At 39.4% G+C, this 17061-nt stretch overlaps 1 protein-coding gene across 1 annotated transcript; it reads left to right on the top strand.

Moving 5' to 3' along the window:
• The first annotated feature begins 6151 nt into the window (after positions 1–6151).
• TAF9B (TATA-box binding protein associated factor 9b) lies at positions 6152–14275 on the top strand. Its single transcript, XM_017518816.2, has 7 exons — positions 6152–6301; positions 6944–7025; positions 7765–7901; positions 7983–8117; positions 9160–9235; positions 12394–12504; positions 14055–14275. The coding sequence occupies exons 1-7, from the start codon at positions 6251–6253 to the stop codon at positions 14216–14218; spliced, it is 756 nt and encodes a 251-aa protein (XP_017374305.1). The 5' UTR covers positions 6152–6250; the 3' UTR covers positions 14219–14275.
• The last annotated feature ends 2786 nt before the right edge of the window (positions 14276–17061 follow it).

Here is a 17061-nt window from a genome sequence, read left to right as displayed (position 1 = left end):
AAAAAAAAAAAAAAGCTAAAAATAGAGCTACCATGTAATCCAGGAATCCAACTGCTAGGTATACCCAAAAGAAGGAAAATCTGTATACCAAAGAGATGTCTGCACTCCCATGTTTGTTGCAGCAGTCTTCACGATAGCCATCATTTGGAAGCAATCTAAGTATCCATCAACAGAGGAGTGGATAAAGAAAATGTGGTACCAAAACAAGGATACCCTCTCTCACCACTCCTATTCAACATAGCATTGGATTCCTGGCCAGAGCCATCAGGCAAAAGAAACAAAGGGCATCCAAACAGAAACAAACAAAGGTCATCCAAAATCCCTGTTTGCAGATGACATGATTCCATATCTATAAAACCCATAGTCTCAGGCCAAAAGCTCCTTCAGCTGATAAATGACTTCAGCAAAGTTTTAGGATATAAAATCAATGGACAAAAATCACTAGCATTTCTATACACCAACAACAGTGAAGCCAAGAGACAAATCAGGAATATAATCCCATTCACAATTGCCATAAAAAGAATAAAATACCTAGAAATATAGCTAACCTGTGAGGTGAAACAACTCTGCAATGAGAACTCCAAAACACAGCTCAAAGAAATCTGAGATGATACAAACAAATGGAAAAATATTCCATGCTCATAGATAGGAAGAATCAATATTGTTTAAATGGCCATATTGAACAAAGCAATTTACAGATTCGATGCTATTCCTATCAAATCACAATGACATTCTTCACAGAACTAGAAAAAAACTTTTTTTTTTTTTTTTTTAGATGGAGTCTTGCTCTGTCGCCCAGGCTGGAGTGCAATGGTGCAATCTCGGCTCACTACAACCTCTGCCTCCCGGGTTCAAGCAATTCTCCTGCCTTGGTCTCCCGAGTAGCTGGGATTACAGGCACCCACCACCACGTCTGGCTAGTTTTTGTGTTTTTAGCAGAGACGGGGTTCTGCCATGTTGGCCAGGTTGCTTTCAAACTCCTGACCTCAGGTGATCCACCCGCCTCAGTCTCCCAAAGTGCTGGGATTACAGGTGTAAGCCACCACGTCTGGCCAAAAAAACTATTTTTAAATTAATCTGGAACCCAAAAGCAGAGCCCAAATAACCCAGGCAATCCTGAGCAAAGAGAACAAAGCTGGAGGTATCACGTTACCTGACTTCAAACTATACTACAGGACTACAGTAATCAAAATAGCACAATACTAATACAAAAACAGACACACAGACCAATAGAACAGAATAGGGAACCCAGAAATAAGGTCATACACCTACAACCATCTGAACTTCAACAAAGCTGACAAAAGCAAGCAATGGGGAAAGTATTCTCTATTCAGTAAATAGTGCTAGGATATCTGACTAGCCATAGACAAAAAATTGAAACTGAACCCCTTTCTTATACCATACAAAAAATCAACATATAATGGATTAAAGACTTAAATGTAAAACTCAAAACTGTAAAAATCCTGAAAGACAACTCAGGCAATACCATTCTGGACATAGGAATGAGCAAAGATTTCATAATGAAGATGCCAAAAGCAATTGCAACAAAAGCAAAAAATGACAAATGGCTTCTAATTAAACTTAAGAGCTTCTGTACTGCAAAAGAAACTATCAACTGAGTAAACAGACAACCTACAGAATGGGAGAAAATATTTGCAAACTATGCATCTGACAAAAGTCTAATATCCAGCATCTCTAAGCAACTTAAAACAAATTTACAAGAAAAAACAACCCCATTAAAAAAACGGCAAAGCTACTTTTCAAAAGAAGACATGCATGCGGCCAAGAAGTATATGAAAAAAGCTCAATATCACTGATCACTAGAGAAATGCAAATCAAAGCCACACTAAGATACCATTTCACACCAGTCAGAATGGTCATTATTAAAAAGTCAGGCTGGGCACAGTGGCTTATTTCTGTAATTCTAGCACTTGGGGAGGCTGAAGTGGGCAGATCGCTTGAGCCCAGGAGTTAGAGGCAAGCCTGGGCAATATGGCAAAACCCCACCTCTACAAAAAGTACAAAAATTAGCTGGGCATGGTGGTACACACCTGTAGTCCCAGCTACTAAAGAAGCTGAGGTAGGAGGATCACTTGAGCCCAAGAGGTCAAACCTGCAATGAGATGTGAGTGTGCCTCTGTAGTCCATCCTGGGTGACAGAGTGAAAACCTGTCTCAAATAAAAAGAAGTCAAAAAATGGCAGATGTTGACAAGGTTGCAGAGAAAAGGGAAAACTTATACACTGTTGGAGGGAGTGTAAATTAATTCAGCCATTCTGGAAAGCAGCGTGGTGATTCCTCAAAGAGCTAAACACAGAACTCCCATTCAACCCAGCAATCCCATAACTGGGTATATACCCAAAGGAATATAAATCATTCTACCATAAAGACACATGCAGGCCAGGTGCAGTGGTTCCCGCCTTAATCCTAGCACTTTGGGAGGCTGAGGCGGGTGGATCACTTGGGGTCAGGAGTTCAAGACCAGCCCGGCCAACATGATGAAACCCTGTCTCTACTAAAAAAAAAATATATATATATATATATTTGCATATATATTTGCATATATATCTACATATATATTTACATATATATTTACACATATATATTTACATATATTTATGTATATATTTACATATATATTTACATATGTATATTTACGTATATATTTACATATGTATATTTACGTATATATTTACATATATATATTTATGTATATATTTACATATATATTTACATATATATGTAAACTAGCTGGAAATCACTTGAACCTGAGAGGCAGAGGTTGCAATGAGCCAAGATTGCACCACTACCCTCCAGCCTGGGCAACAGAGTGATACTCCATCTCAAAAAAAAAAAAACAAAAAAACACTCATGTGAATGTTCATTGCAGCACTATGCACAATAGTAAAGACATGGAATCAACCTAAATGCCCATCAATGACAGATCATATAAAGAAATTGTGGTACACATACACCATGGAATACTATGCAGCTATAAAAATGAACAAGATCAGGTCTTTTGTGAGAACACGGATGGAGCTGGAGGCCATTATCCTTGGCAAACTAACACAGGAATAGAAAATCAAATACCACATGTTCTCACTCATAAGTGGGAGGTAAATGATGAAAACTCACGGACACAAAGAGGGGAACAACAGACACTGGGGCCTACTTAAGGTTGGAGGGTGGGAGGTGGGAGAGGATTAGGAAAAATAACTATTGGGTACTAGGGTGACAAGATAATCTGTATGAGAAACTGCTATGACACAAGTTTACCTATATAACGAACCTCCACATATATCCCTGAACATAAGATTTTTTTTAATGTGGTACTTATATACAATAGAGTACTATTCAGCCATAAAAAAGAATGAGAACCTGTCATTCGCAACCATATGGATGGAACTGGAGATCATTATGGTAAGTGAAATAAGCCAAGCACAGAAAGACAAACATCACATGTTTTACTTATTTGTGGGATCTAAAACTCAAAACAATTGAAATCATAGACACAGAGAGTAGAAAGATGGTAACCAGAGGCTTGAAAGGATAGTGGGAGGGTGGAGGGGCAGATAGGTTTATGTGTACAAAAAAATAGAAACAATAAATAAGACCTGATATTTGCTAGCACAACAGGGTGACTATAGTCAATAATTTAATTGTACACTTTAAAACAACTAAAAGTGCAATTGGACTGCTTGTAATACAAAGGCTAAACACTTGAAGAGATGGATATCTTATTTTCCATAATGTGATTATTTTACATTGTGTGCATGCATCAAAACGTTTCATGTACCCCATAAATATACTTACTATATACACAGAAAAATTAAAAATTAAAAATATATAGATAGGTGATAGCTGTTTGTCTTACTGTATTTATATTCTTTTAAAAGTCTTATACTTCTGTATATAAAGAATACACACTACAACTTACAAAATGTAAATGTGCAAGAGTTAAATTGTGATAGAGGACAGAAATATAATGAAAAATCTTGTTGGTTTTTCTCACACCTATTATTTAACTTATGCTACTGTTAATTAATACTAATGGCCACTGTTTAGTCCTAATGTTTTGTTTAAATAGCACTTATGTAACAGAAAATAATACATAAAAAACATATAATTTCAAATACTTATTCTTAAGTAATGATACATATGCACAATTATTTATGTTATGGGTTTTCTTCATCTAGCACATCTATGTCCTGGGTTGGCTCTCTGAAGGTTGGTCACCCTAAGACTATAGTACCATCTTGTTTATATAAAAAATATATAAACAAGATACTATTTGTAAATTGCATAGAATAGAAACTGGTAAACAACGGTGCCTTCTGTGAAAGTGACATCAGTGGCCAGAACAGGTAAGAAAAATTTTCTTTTACTAGGATATTTTTAAATACTCTTAAATGTTGTACCCTGCAAATATACCAGCTATTTTTTTTTTTTTTCTTTTTTTGAGATGGAGTCTCGGCTCACTGCAACCTCCACCTCCCGGGTTTCAGCAATTCTCCCGCCTCAGCCTCCTGAGTAGGTGGGACTACAGGCATGAGCCACCATGCAGGGCTAATTTTTGTATTTTTAGAAGAGAAAGGGTTTCACCATGTTGGCCAGGCTGGTCTCAAACTCCTGACCTTAAGTGATCCGCCCGCCTGGGGCTCCCAAACTGCTGAAATTATAGGCGTGAGCCACTGCGCCCAGCCTCCACCTATTTTTAAATGTTGTACCCTGAAAATATTCTAAACCAAGGGACTGTTATTAATTTTACACAGAGGCTGGCCACAGTGAGAGTGGGGAAAGGCACCATCTCAGCATGGGAGCACGTGCTCTCACTGGAAACAATGTATCGATAACACGTGTTTCTTGGCAAGCCGGCCCAAACTTCAAGATGGCTGCCCAGCGAACGGCTGGTTGTGACGAGTCTGATGAGGTTAGTTGCTTCACAAAACTGAAGGGCCCACTAAGCCTGGGAAATCAGTATGTATTTGTGTATGTGTTTGTGAGGAGAGCCACTGGAAGGTTTTAAGGAAAACAGTGATTGGATTTATGACTAAAAGGGTCCTCTAGCTGTGTAAGGAATGCGGGGGGGGGGACCCTATTTGGGGAGTATATTTCTGTAATCTTGGTGAGTAAGGATGTTGGCTTGGACTCGTTAGCATCATAGTAGTACTGGATGGAGATGTGAAGACATGGATAGAAATTTGGGAGGTCACCTGGACAAGACTTGTTGCTAGATTGAGTGTGGATTGTGAGGGAAACAGCAATATGGCTGCCTGCCAGTTACACCCTCTCCGGCCTGAGCGAGTCACGGTGCCTGTTCCTGAGATGGAAAATGCTAGGGCATTGGTGGATGTGGAGGGTAAGAATGAGTTATCTGCGACGTTTTAAGACATAGTTAACTGATGCACATTTTTTAAAGTCACTTGGGCGGGATGGTCGGTTCTCACGAAAGTCATTCGGGCTGTTCTGTGTGGAGGGGCTGGGAAGGGTGTAACTGGGAGGCAAGGAAGGGTCCTGCGTTGGCCTCAACGGGGACAGACAGGAAGCTGCTCAAGGCCAAGTGAAGGCTTTAGTTTTTCATCAGGGTGAAATGGGCAGCCACAGTAGGGCTTTGAGTGTGGCAAGAGCAGACCAAAGTCCTGCTGTGTGGAGAGCAGGCTATTGGGTAGGGTTGCCAGATTTAGCTAATAAAAATCCGGGACACCCGTTTAAATATGAATATCAGATCAACAATTATTTCGTAGCATAAGTACGGCCTGTGCGAATTTGGGATATATTAAAAATGTATTTGTTGTTGATACGACATTCAAATCTAACGGGTCCAACTGTGTTTTACTAAGCAGCCCTAACACTGACTAGGTCTGGAATTTCCGTAAGCCAAAAGGGGCGATGGTGGTAGCGGTGGAGGTGTGAGGAGGGACCCCCGCAAAGGTGAGCTTTTCCCATTTGGTGCCCTTTGCCGCAGAACAACTCTGGGAAGTCGAGCCTCTCGGCACTTCTACTTCTTTTAGCCCCCAGCAGGCTCCACGGGGAAGGATTCCCTGCTTCTTCCAATCCTCCTGAACACCGACGCCCGAGCGCGTCTCTTCCCCCTGGCCAGCGTCTTGCTGAAACTCCCGCCCCCAGCGGCTGGCACGTAACCCCGCCTTCCGCTTCTCTCCTCCCGCTCCCCGCAGGGGTGTGGCCTGAGTGAGGAGACCGCAAACTGCCCCCTCTCCCCTGTCTCCCCGGATGACGAGTCGCTGGATAACATGGAGTCGGGCAAGATGGCGCCTCCCAAGAACGCTCCGAGAGATGCCTTGGTAAGTGCGAAGGATGAGCGGCGGAGCGCGAAGCCGGGTGCAGCCAGGGACCTGCGAGGCAAAGCCACGCTGAGGGCCTAAGGGTGGGCTCGCGCGGTCGCTTCAGTCCAGTCATGGCCGCCAGGAGGAGAGGGTGATGGAGATGCGCCCTGGCCCCGGGGCCCCTCTCTCCGCTCCGGCCAAGCCTTACCAGGGGGTCGCGGTCCAGCGGAGCTTGTGGAACGGCTGCCCAGCTTTGTGTCCTGGGCTTCGGGCCCCTGCCGCCTCCTCGTCTCTACCTATCCGCCAGCCCTGACCCCGCGTCCAGGGTTCTGACGCTAGCTTAACTCGCTGCCAAAACCAAAAATGACAGCCAGCTGAAGCTACCCCTACTTCTGCTGGGGAAGCCAACTCCTGTCTTCTCTTTGCTTCCCCCCCACCACCGACTCCCAATCCCGCCAAAAAATAAAAATAAAACTTTTCAGCAAAAGCGTACTGTGCGATTTGGTGTGATCGCTGACTCACTTGGGAAGACAAGGGTGAGTAGGACTTTGAAGCCCAAAGAAAGGGAACCTTGTATAATAAATGTAAATACTACCCTTCAGGCTAGCCTTGATTTCCAGCACCAAATTCTGCATCTGGCGTTTTTATTTGAATCCACAGGTGATGGCACAGATCCTGAAGGATATGGGAATCACAGAATACGAACCAAGGGTTATAAATCAAATGTTGGAATTTGCTTTCCGTAAGTTAAACACCAAAAACTTGCCTAACTTGTGAATTTGAAAAAATATTTTTATTGTAAGAACTTTTTTCTTTTTTTTTTTTTGAGACAGGGTCTTGCTCTGTCGCCCAGGCTGGAGGGCAGTGGCACAATCTCGGCTCATTGCAGCCTCCCCCTCCCGGGTTCAAGCGATTCTCATGCCTCAGTCTCCTGAGTAGCTGGGACTACAGGCACACACCACCACACTGGGCTAAGTTTGGTATTTTTAGTAGAGGCGGGGTTTTGCCACATTGCGCAGGCTGGTCTTGAACTCCTGACTCGGGTTATCTGCCCGTCCTGGCCTCCCAAAGTGCTGGCATTACAGGTGGTGCCCAGCCTTGTAAGAACATTTTCAACTAATTACGTTAATAGTATAGAATTCAGCCTAACGCAGTTAAAAAGGAGCTCAAGCTAGGGGACAGTAGTACTCACATGGTTATATCTGTTTAAAACTGATCATATAGACAGGATGATTAGCTATTAAAGGCAGCATTTAGGCTGGTCACAGTAGCTTACACCTGTAATCTCAGCACTTTGGGAGGCTGAGGTGGGAGGCCAGGAGTTCGAGTTATGCCTGGGCAACATAGTGAGACCCCATCTCTACAGAAAACAAAAAATTCATAAACTGTATACAAATTAGTGGAAACTTGTATTAAGACAAGTAGCCATAAATATTAAGCTGTCTTCATATGTTTAAGAAAAGATTGTTTTGTTCTTAAAGGATATGTGACTACAATTCTGGATGATGCAAAAATTTATTCAAGCCATGCTAAGAAACCCAATGTTGATGCAGATGATGTGAGACTGGCAATCCAGTGTCGTGCTGATCAGTCTTTTACCTCTCCTCCCCCAAGAGATGTGAGCAAACTTTGATTTGAAGTTATTTTTACTTACAATTTTTTAATCTGTAGTTCTAATAAGGATTTTTTTCTTTTTTAGTTTTTACTGGACATTGCAAGGCAGAAAAATCAAACCCCTTTGCCACTGATTAAGCCATATGCAGGACCTAGACTGCCACCTGATAGATACTGCTTAACAGCTCCAAACTACAGGCTGAAGTCCTTAATTAAAAAGGTAAGACATTTTAATCAACTTCGCTTTTTTCAAAAGGTGGGATATGATAGGGGACTTTGTGAAAAGCACATTCCTGTAGCTAGTATAGTAAAGGTTAAGATAATAGAATTTTTTTAATTTTAAAAAATTTTATAGTTCCTAGAAGGAATTTTAGTGTTCATTTAATGCTACAATCATTTTTCACATCAGGAATTGGAGCCTGAACTCATTTATGAAGTTAGTAGCAAAGCTAGGACTGATTCCAAGCCTCATAACTCCCAATCTTTCCACTGTATTGTAGTTTTTTTAGTGAGGCCTAATAACAGAGGGAATGATATACCATCAGGAATTGGGCCAGCTTTCTGAAATATGACCTAAAGCTCTCCCACCACTGAAAAAGTTATCCCCACGATAGGGTGCCTTTGTTTTCTGAAGTTCCGCTATAAGAGTTTTATTCCTTTTTGGGTTAAGAAATTGACTAGTTAAGATTAAAAATCACAAAGAAGTTAGTTGTTATCCCCATTCAAATAACACTCTATCTTAAACTTTAATACTGAATAAGATTATATATGTATTCATATCTTTTTTTTCCCCCAAGATGGAATCTTGCTGTCACCCAGCTGGAGTGCAGTGTCACAATCTCAGCTAACTGCAACCTCCGCCTCCCAGGTTCAAGCAATTCTCCTGCCTCAGCTTCCTAAGTAGCTGGGATTATAGGCATCTGCCACTGCGCCCAGCTAATTTTTGTGTTTTTAGTAGAGACGGGGTTTCAGTATGTTTGCCAGGCTGGTATTGAGCTCCTGACCTCGTAATCCACCCGTCTCAGCCTCCCAGGCGTGAGCCACCGTGCCTGGCCTTCATATCTATTTTCACATAGATAAAGACATGTATATATGTTTATGCAAACCCCAGATTAAATGTTGGACTTAAAACACTGATAGAACAAAAACAGGACTTTCTTGCCATGAATTATCCGTAATCATTTACATCAACAATCCTAATTTCATTCCTGGAAAATTAAGGTGTCACATCTTAACATTAATTTGTTTTTTAAATCTCCTAGGGACCTAACCAAGGGAGACTAGTTCCACGATTAAGTGTTGGTGCTGTTAGTAGCAAACCTACCACTCCTACTGTAGGTAAGTGAAAGGAGAAAATGGCTTTTCTGGCTGGTAAAGCAGTACCTCAGCACTTGGTTTTGAACTATAATGCAAGACAAAAATTGAGTCAGAAATTCTGCATATGTGTTATTATTAATAATTTTATTCATCTAGTAAAGCTATAAACATACATGTTACTGGATTTCAAAATGAGAAAGACACCAGGAACATCTGATCTCAAATAAGTATAAAATTGGACATTGCCCACATTGTTGTTGGTATAAACTCTGATACCAAAAACAGGAGTTTACTCTTAGCTGTGTACTTTATGCCTTCTATACAAATGTATGTGTCCTTTTGACAGATCTGTGTCACTCTGTGAGCATTTTTTGCTTTCTGATGCAACAAGATGTTGCAAACTCATACTTTTCCTACCCAGGTCCTAGAATCATCCACTTCTCCAAAGAGCCCTGGTTCCTTTTGGTGGAGAATGGTATTCAGAATCCATTGTTTTTTTCTTAATATCGTTGTTTAGATAGTAAGGAAAACAAATAATGTACTTAGATTTCCTGACTTTTTTTCCTACATTCCTGCTGGGTTCCTTGCATACATAGTCTAGTAATCAAAGTATTTTCAGAAAAATCCCTCTTCATCAGTATTAAATTATTGGCTCTTATTGCTTATAACTTGAGTCCCATGGCTGCCATATAGCTCAAGTATAAACAGCATTTGATTTTTGAGGTGTCTAAACCATCTCTTCATATTCTCAGGATGTAAATTTGCATTTCAACATTGTAAAGCCACTTTGGTATAGTATCAGTTGTACATGTGTAATTACCTACCTGTGACCCTTGTGGACAGAAATCTGCATTATAATCTTTGTAAATTTTCATCATATTCTGTTTGTGGATTCACATTACTTAAATGAATACCAGCTGTTTTAGGCTGGTAATCAGTTTCACATGCCAGGCAGGTTAACCAATTTTAGTTATCAGTTATGATTTTTATTCCTAGCTAGACATTTGCTCTACAAACTTCAGAGATTTTTAAAATGTAGAGTGAGGGCACTACCAAAAAACACCTGATAGTTTTAAAGATGCAAGGTTTTTATGTTATTTTGTTTTTTTGTTTTGTTTTTTTTGAGACACAGTCTTACTCTGTCACCCAGGCTGGAGTGCAATGGCGCAATCTTGGCTTACTGCAACCTCCGCCTCCCAGGTTCAAACAATTCTCCTGTCTCAGCCTCCCAAATAACTGGGATTACAGGTGTGCACCACCACACCCAGCTAACTTAGTTTGTTTTGTTTTGTTTTCAGTAGAGATGGGGTTTCACCATGTTGGCCAGGCTGGTCTTGAACTCCTTATCTCAAGTGATCTGCCCACCTCGGCCGCCCAAAGTGCTAGGATTACAGGCATGAGGCACCACACCAAGCCTAAAGATGCAAGTTTTAAACTTTAAAAAATTAAAATGAGTTGACCAGGCACAGTGACTCACACCTGTAATCCTAGCAGTTTGGGAGGCCAAGGCAGGTGCATCACTTGAGGTAAGGAGTTCAAGACCAGCCTGGCCAACATGGTGAAACCCCGTCTCTACTAAAAATACAAAAATTCGCTGGGCATGGTGGTGGGTGCCTGTAATCCCAGCTACTCGGGAGGCCAAGGCACAAGAATCGCTTGAACCCAGTGAGCCAAGATTACACCACTGCACCCCAGTTTGGGTGACAGAGTAAGACTCTGTCTCAAAAAAAAAAAAAATTAAAATGAGTTATATAGACCTTAAGACATGAGTATTTACTCTCTTCAATTGGGGGTGGGAGGGGACTACATCTACAGTCTACTGTGTTCACTTTTAAAGCCTCAACTCCATACTTGCTTCAATTTACTGACAATTCTTAGGCCAAGAAAACACCCACCTACTGTGAATTTTCTTTTCTTGATAAAATATTTACATTGCTTCATTATGCTTCACCAGATTCTCTTAACTAATCCTTAATACATGGGAAAACTTATCTAGGGATGGAGATATTTTAGAGGAGGGTCTCACCTTCTGGGTTTGGTAGAGAGCAGTAAATAAAACCCAGATTTCTCAGTACCTCTGGGCTTTCTTTCCTTATTTACTTTTTTCACCTTTTTCTCTAGAAATGGTAGTTGTAGTGTCCTCAGCAACTCTAATCTCTGGGTAAACTGCTGGTTCTAGGGGGAAGGGATGTACTGGAAAGCCTGCATCCCCAGATTAAAAAAGTAGAAACGGATACACTTCCACAAATGCATTTTTTGAGAGAGCAATGATGTCAGTATATTATATTAAGTCTTTGTTGAATACCTGTTTGGAGCAAGGTATAAGAGCCCTGTGCTCACAAGGATGAAAAATGTTAGCCAAGGCTTGTAATCTAGTGAATGAGATAAGATAAGAAGGCGGCATTTGAGCAAATTAAGAAAAGTTTTCTAAAATAGGGTAGTATTTGAGTTGTACCTTGGAATAATGGGTAGAATTTAGATGATTGGGGGTTTAGACTATGTTATCTCCAAGATATTTTTCTGCTTAAAAAGTATCTGAACACAGAAAGGGAATAAATTTTCTGGGCCCACCTGGAGACCTCAAGGAGTGTTATATTTGATCTCTGCTTTAGTTTCATGGGCATAGATGACATCTTCTGATTCTCAGCAAGTGACCAAGATTGAAAGTGCCAACTAAGATAATAAATAGAAAACCTGGGTCTTTATTCTGGTAGTTTAAACTCTTAACTTTGTCTTCATCCAGCTAAACCTCAGTGCTTACTATGTACCAGATGCTGTTTGAAGAGTTTTTACAGGGATTATTTTTATTTGTATTTATTTTCACAATTATATGAAATGGGTGATCTTATCCCCTGTTTTATAGAGGAGAAAACTGAGGCACAAAAATTTAAATAACTTGCCCAAGGACACTCAGCTAGTAGGTGATAGAGCCTGGATTCAAACTCAAACGGGTAGGCTCCAGAGCCTACATTCTTCACCACTATTCTATATTGAATTTTGTAACATCTAAACAAGCTTGTAAATTTTTTAAGGTTGTTTTCCTCTTATTTCTAATAACTTTTTCCTCACCTTTTATTAGTTTCCTTTGCTTTTAAGGTAGTTTGTGGTAAGCTAAGGAGTGCAGAATATAAATCTGTATAAGTCACCTAAGTAACATGGTCTGTTTATTGTAACTACAGCGACCCCACAAACAGTGTCTGTCCCAAATAAAGTTGCAACTCCAATGTCGGTGACAAGCCAAAGATTTACGGTGCAGATTCCACCTTCTCAGTCCACACCTGTCAAACCAGGTAATGTGATTGGCGGTGGGAGACAGAATTTGTGAATAATTTGAAATTGTAGAACAGTTTGTATTCCTATACCAAGAGGTAAACTTGTCTTAATATCCCAACAGGAAGGTGGCAGTAATGCTGCAAATCAGGGGTCTTCAGAGGGACCTATGAGCTCTCTAAAATTCTGTGAAATTTTACATACAGTAGTCTCCTCCATTGTCCTTGAGGGATTATGTTCCAAGACCCCCCAGTTAAATTTATAACTTTACAGTTTATAAACCTTCTAAATTATAAAATTTAATTTATAAATCAGACACAGCAAAAAATTAACAATAAAAAAAAACAATTTTAACAACATACTATAATAAAATATATATGAATGTGATCTCTCTTGAAGTATCTTAGTACTTACCTATTTTTGGATCACAGTTGACCACAAGTAACTGAAACTGCAGATAAGGGGGAACTACTATATATGTAACATTTTAGGGAGGAGGGAAAGTATTCAGTGTGTTCATCAGATTTTCAAAGAACACCATGAACTAACCAGTTAGGGTCCACAAATCTAAGGCATCTTCAAGGAAAAGCACTTAAGTTCAAGAAAGCGACAAAACTTAGCGATGAATATGTGTATGCAATCCAGAACATAAATGTAAATTCAAATGAAAGTTGTACCTTTACTAACTTCATAGCACTCGTGCGCGCGCACACACACACACACACACACACACACACACACGGAATAAGCAGAATTCTGTCATAGCAGTTTATGAACGTATATGTTTAGATTTCACGTCTTCTGAAACCTAACTGCATGTAACAAGCAACTTATGTAAAATACTGGCCTATTAGGGAAGTGTGATTCCTGACCTTGAACATAGGCCTTTATTTAGTATGTTGCATGATGAATCCAGTGCAGTTTTGCATGAGTGAATTGAAAATCTAGGTTGTTAAAATACAACAGAACTTCTTCAACCTTGTACTAGATACATTTAATTTTTATGTATACATAGATCAGAACATCACATTATACCGCATAAATATAGACAATTATTGGCAGAGCACGATGGTTCACACCTGTAATCCCAGCACTTTGGGAGACCAAGGCGGGAGGACCACTTGAGGCCAGGAGTTCGAGACCAGCCTGGCCAACATGGTGAAACCCTGTCTCTACTAAAACTACAAAAATTAGCCAGGTATGGTGGCATGCGCCTATAATCCCAGCTACTTGGGAACCTGAGGCATGAGAATCACTTGAACTCAGGAGGCAGAGGTTGCAGTGAGCCAAGATCACACCACTGCCTCCAGCCTGCGTGACAGGGCAAGACACTGTCTCAAAAAAATAAATAATTTAAAAATAAATACAATTATTTGCCAACTAAAAATAAAGATTTTTAAAAATTCAACTCATTGTAGTGTAAGTACCTGTGTTTCTTCTATGATATAGTTGCACTTCATGCTATTGAAATTGGTATTAGAATTGCATTCAGCTTTGCTAAATACTTTTTATCGTATGTTTTGGATTCTGGGTAATTCATAGCTTGGTGGGGGGGCTTCTCTGTTTACAGTTCCTGCAACAACTGCAGTTCAAAATGTTCTGATTAATCCTTCAATGATTGGGCCCAAAAATATTCTTATTACCACCAACATGGTTTCATCACAGAACACGGCCAATGAAGCAAACCCACTGAAGAGAAAGCATGAAGATGATGATGACAATGATACTATGTAAGGAATATAGTCTAGTCTAGATGCATTTCAGAAGGAAAGGTGGTTTTGAGCCTGTACTGTACTTGTCGCCCAGGCTGGAGTGCAGTGGTGTGATCTTGGCTCACTGCAACCTCTGCCTCCTGAGTTCAATGTATAGTGAACTAGAATATTCTAGATCTTCTTGTTTTACCTTAAAAGACTGAAACGTAGCTGCAGTATTTTCATATTAGTTAAAACTGTTAGATCTCTTTAGTAAACATACAAATGTGTTTGTCAATTAGGCTTCAATTACAAACAGTTATGTACTTTTTTCTTAACAGTTTCATTAATGTTGAGTCCTAGTATGGCAATTCTATTTTTGAGACACTTTTCTGCCTTCTATCACTGACAGCAGCACTTAAAGTTTCAGGTTCTACAGCCTGGCCGGCAGATTTATCTTTTAACAGCATAATCTCTAATCTACATTTAAATACTACTTTATTTTATAAGGTAATATAGTCACTTTCATTGTCACTAGCTTTATTTTTACCAATGTTTCAATTTAGGAAACATTTTTTGGAAAGGGTGGATTTAGAGGAGAGATTCTAAATCCATTTTGAATGTATTTGTTTCTTGGCCGCCTTTAACTCCCCAGCTCAACTCCCTTTCTAGATCGCATTCATTTTCTGCACCTCCCCCATAGGCTTCTCTCCATTGCTCTTAAATGTAAAAGGCCATACCTGGAATTTTAGAAATATCATTCCTGGTAATACAGCTCAGTGTCATTTTCATATTTTTAAAACATGCTCACATGCCTAATGTTTTGTAATTCACTTCAACCTGATGGTTTGCATTTGCTGTTTTTCACTGTATGTCAGAGCAGTTGGGTTTTATCCCTTAGTTTTTATGCCTGTTGAGCTTTATTGTGCTTTTGACAGGAGTTTTGGGTCAGTTACATTCAGTTTTAGTCTTGTATTCCAAGTTGATAACTCTACCATATTTCACATTTCTAAATTTAACAGAGATGCTGTAGCTTAAAATCTGTTTTGTTAAGTAATTACACTGGACCTAGGTAAAACCACTGAAGAACCAAGTGTTCCTTTTTACCACATACTGTACATATGTTTTCATCACTGCTGCTTGAGCCCTCCTATTGATATAATTCACATCATTTTTTAGCTTGTTGCTGAGGATGTCACATATAAAATAAGATCAAACCTGAGATAAGACACTAATGGTTCTCCATCCTCTATAAGGCCAACAAGGAAAACAAATTACTGTTATATGGCTTGCATTTAGGTGCACTCTGCATAGGTTTCCCAATAATATTGTAATGTTGTTGAACACCTTTCCCTTAGTAGTACTGGGAAAGACGGCAAAGCTTTTTAGAATATAAACAGACCTGTTTTGTTTTTCTTAAGTTCAACATACTTTTGCAGAATTTTGTAAAATAAATGTTCATATCATAATTTAGAATTTATAGCCAAGGATGCTCAAAACAGAAGTTTCATCTTAGGATAGTGTTTGATATATCCAAGAAAAAGTCCAGTAACAGAGAAGAAATGTCTCATCAGTTTTAGTGTTTTTCAATATTAGGGAAAGGTAATATAAAAACAGGTAAAATGTATAAAAACAGACCTGATCAACATCATAGGAGATGAATCTTCATTATATAGCATAGGATATCATTACTTGAATGTTCTCAGGGAGGCAAGTCAGAAGGCCTAGGTTCTAGTCCTAGCTCCATCATTTACCAACTGTGTGACCTTACTTCACCTGTTAGCCTTGTTCTCCTCACTAGTAGGAAAATAACACCTACCCTGCCTACCTCACAGGGCTGTTGTGAGGGTTCAATTGGTATTATGTGAAAGTTATTTCAAAATTGTGAAATGCTATATGACTATAAAGAATTACTAATGTATTTGTTCCAAGGTTATTAATAAAAATTTGAGCTTATCAGTGCTCTTTCATTTGTACTTAAAGGATTCAAGAGAGATTGAACAAAGCCCAGGAATTCTGATGGCCAAAAGCCATTAAGATTTGTTTAATGGTTAATAATGTATCAGGAAATCACTTGCTTTTATCTGGAATCAGCATGTGGCACATCATAGTGAAGCAAATTGAAAATGAGTAAAAGATTATGGGGTTAAATCTGTTGTCCTTCAGCTTCTAGGTGTAATTTTTAAAAAGAGGTAAATGGGGTGAGGACACTGTTATCTCCAGTTCTTCCTTTTACAGATAGCAAACAAATGTCTATGATCAGAGTACGAATATAGGAATATAGCCAGCATGGGACGGGGGAGAATGGAAGATGTGATGCACACTATGGTCTAAGGAATCCAAAGTGACAGGGAATAACTCAAGAGGTAAAAAAGAAAACACTAATCAGAACTACAGAACAGAAGGTCTGCCACCATTTACATTTTAATATCTTTATATACAAATATACAAACACATGGGTATGCTCTTAATTGTATATTAAGTAGCCTTAGATTGAAGGAAACTGGTCTTCAGAGGTTGCTTCTGGGAAGGGAAACTGGTAGCTAGGGGACTGATTAAGGAGTCTTCATTGTATACTCCTTTTTGATCATGTGTAAACCCCTGTGCTAGAGGAAAATTTTGGAAATGAAGAAAACAGGAAAACACTGAGCTAAAGAACAGACTGAATTGTTCACTTACAACATAGGAATTACTTTCTTTCCTGCATATAAAAACACACATATAATCTATGGTTAAAGGTGAATTTACAACTTAAAGCATATACCTTTGCATTATTTTACCAGTAATTCGTAATTCTAAATTAAATCAGAAGGTGCATCCTTAACACTGTTTTGTGGGGTGGTTTCTAAGACTAAGTCTTGCTCTGTCACCCAGGCTAAAGTGCAG

Source organism: Cebus imitator, unplaced genomic scaffold, assembly GCF_001604975.1.
Source record: "Cebus imitator isolate Cc_AM_T3 unplaced genomic scaffold, Cebus_imitator-1.0 Scaffold705, whole genome shotgun sequence".
Taxonomy (NCBI): Eukaryota; Metazoa; Chordata; class Mammalia; order Primates; family Cebidae; genus Cebus; species Cebus imitator.
The sequence above is the reverse complement of the archived record's forward strand: the minus strand, read 5'-3'. Positions and strand labels throughout refer to the sequence as shown.

Bases quoted from the DNA above. Each gene is read 5' to 3' on its own strand.
- TAF9B (XM_017518816.2), top strand. From the start codon at position 6,251: ATGGAGTCGGGCAAGATGGCGCCTCCCAAGAACGCTCCGAGAGATGCC. The intron at 6,302-6,943 runs GTAAGTGCGAAG...TTGAATCCACAG, and splicing joins ACGCTCCGAGAGATGCCTTG to GTGATGGCACAGATCCTGAA. The intron at 12,505-14,054 runs GTAATGTGATTG...CTCTGTTTACAG, and splicing joins GTCCACACCTGTCAAACCAG to TTCCTGCAACAACTGCAGTT.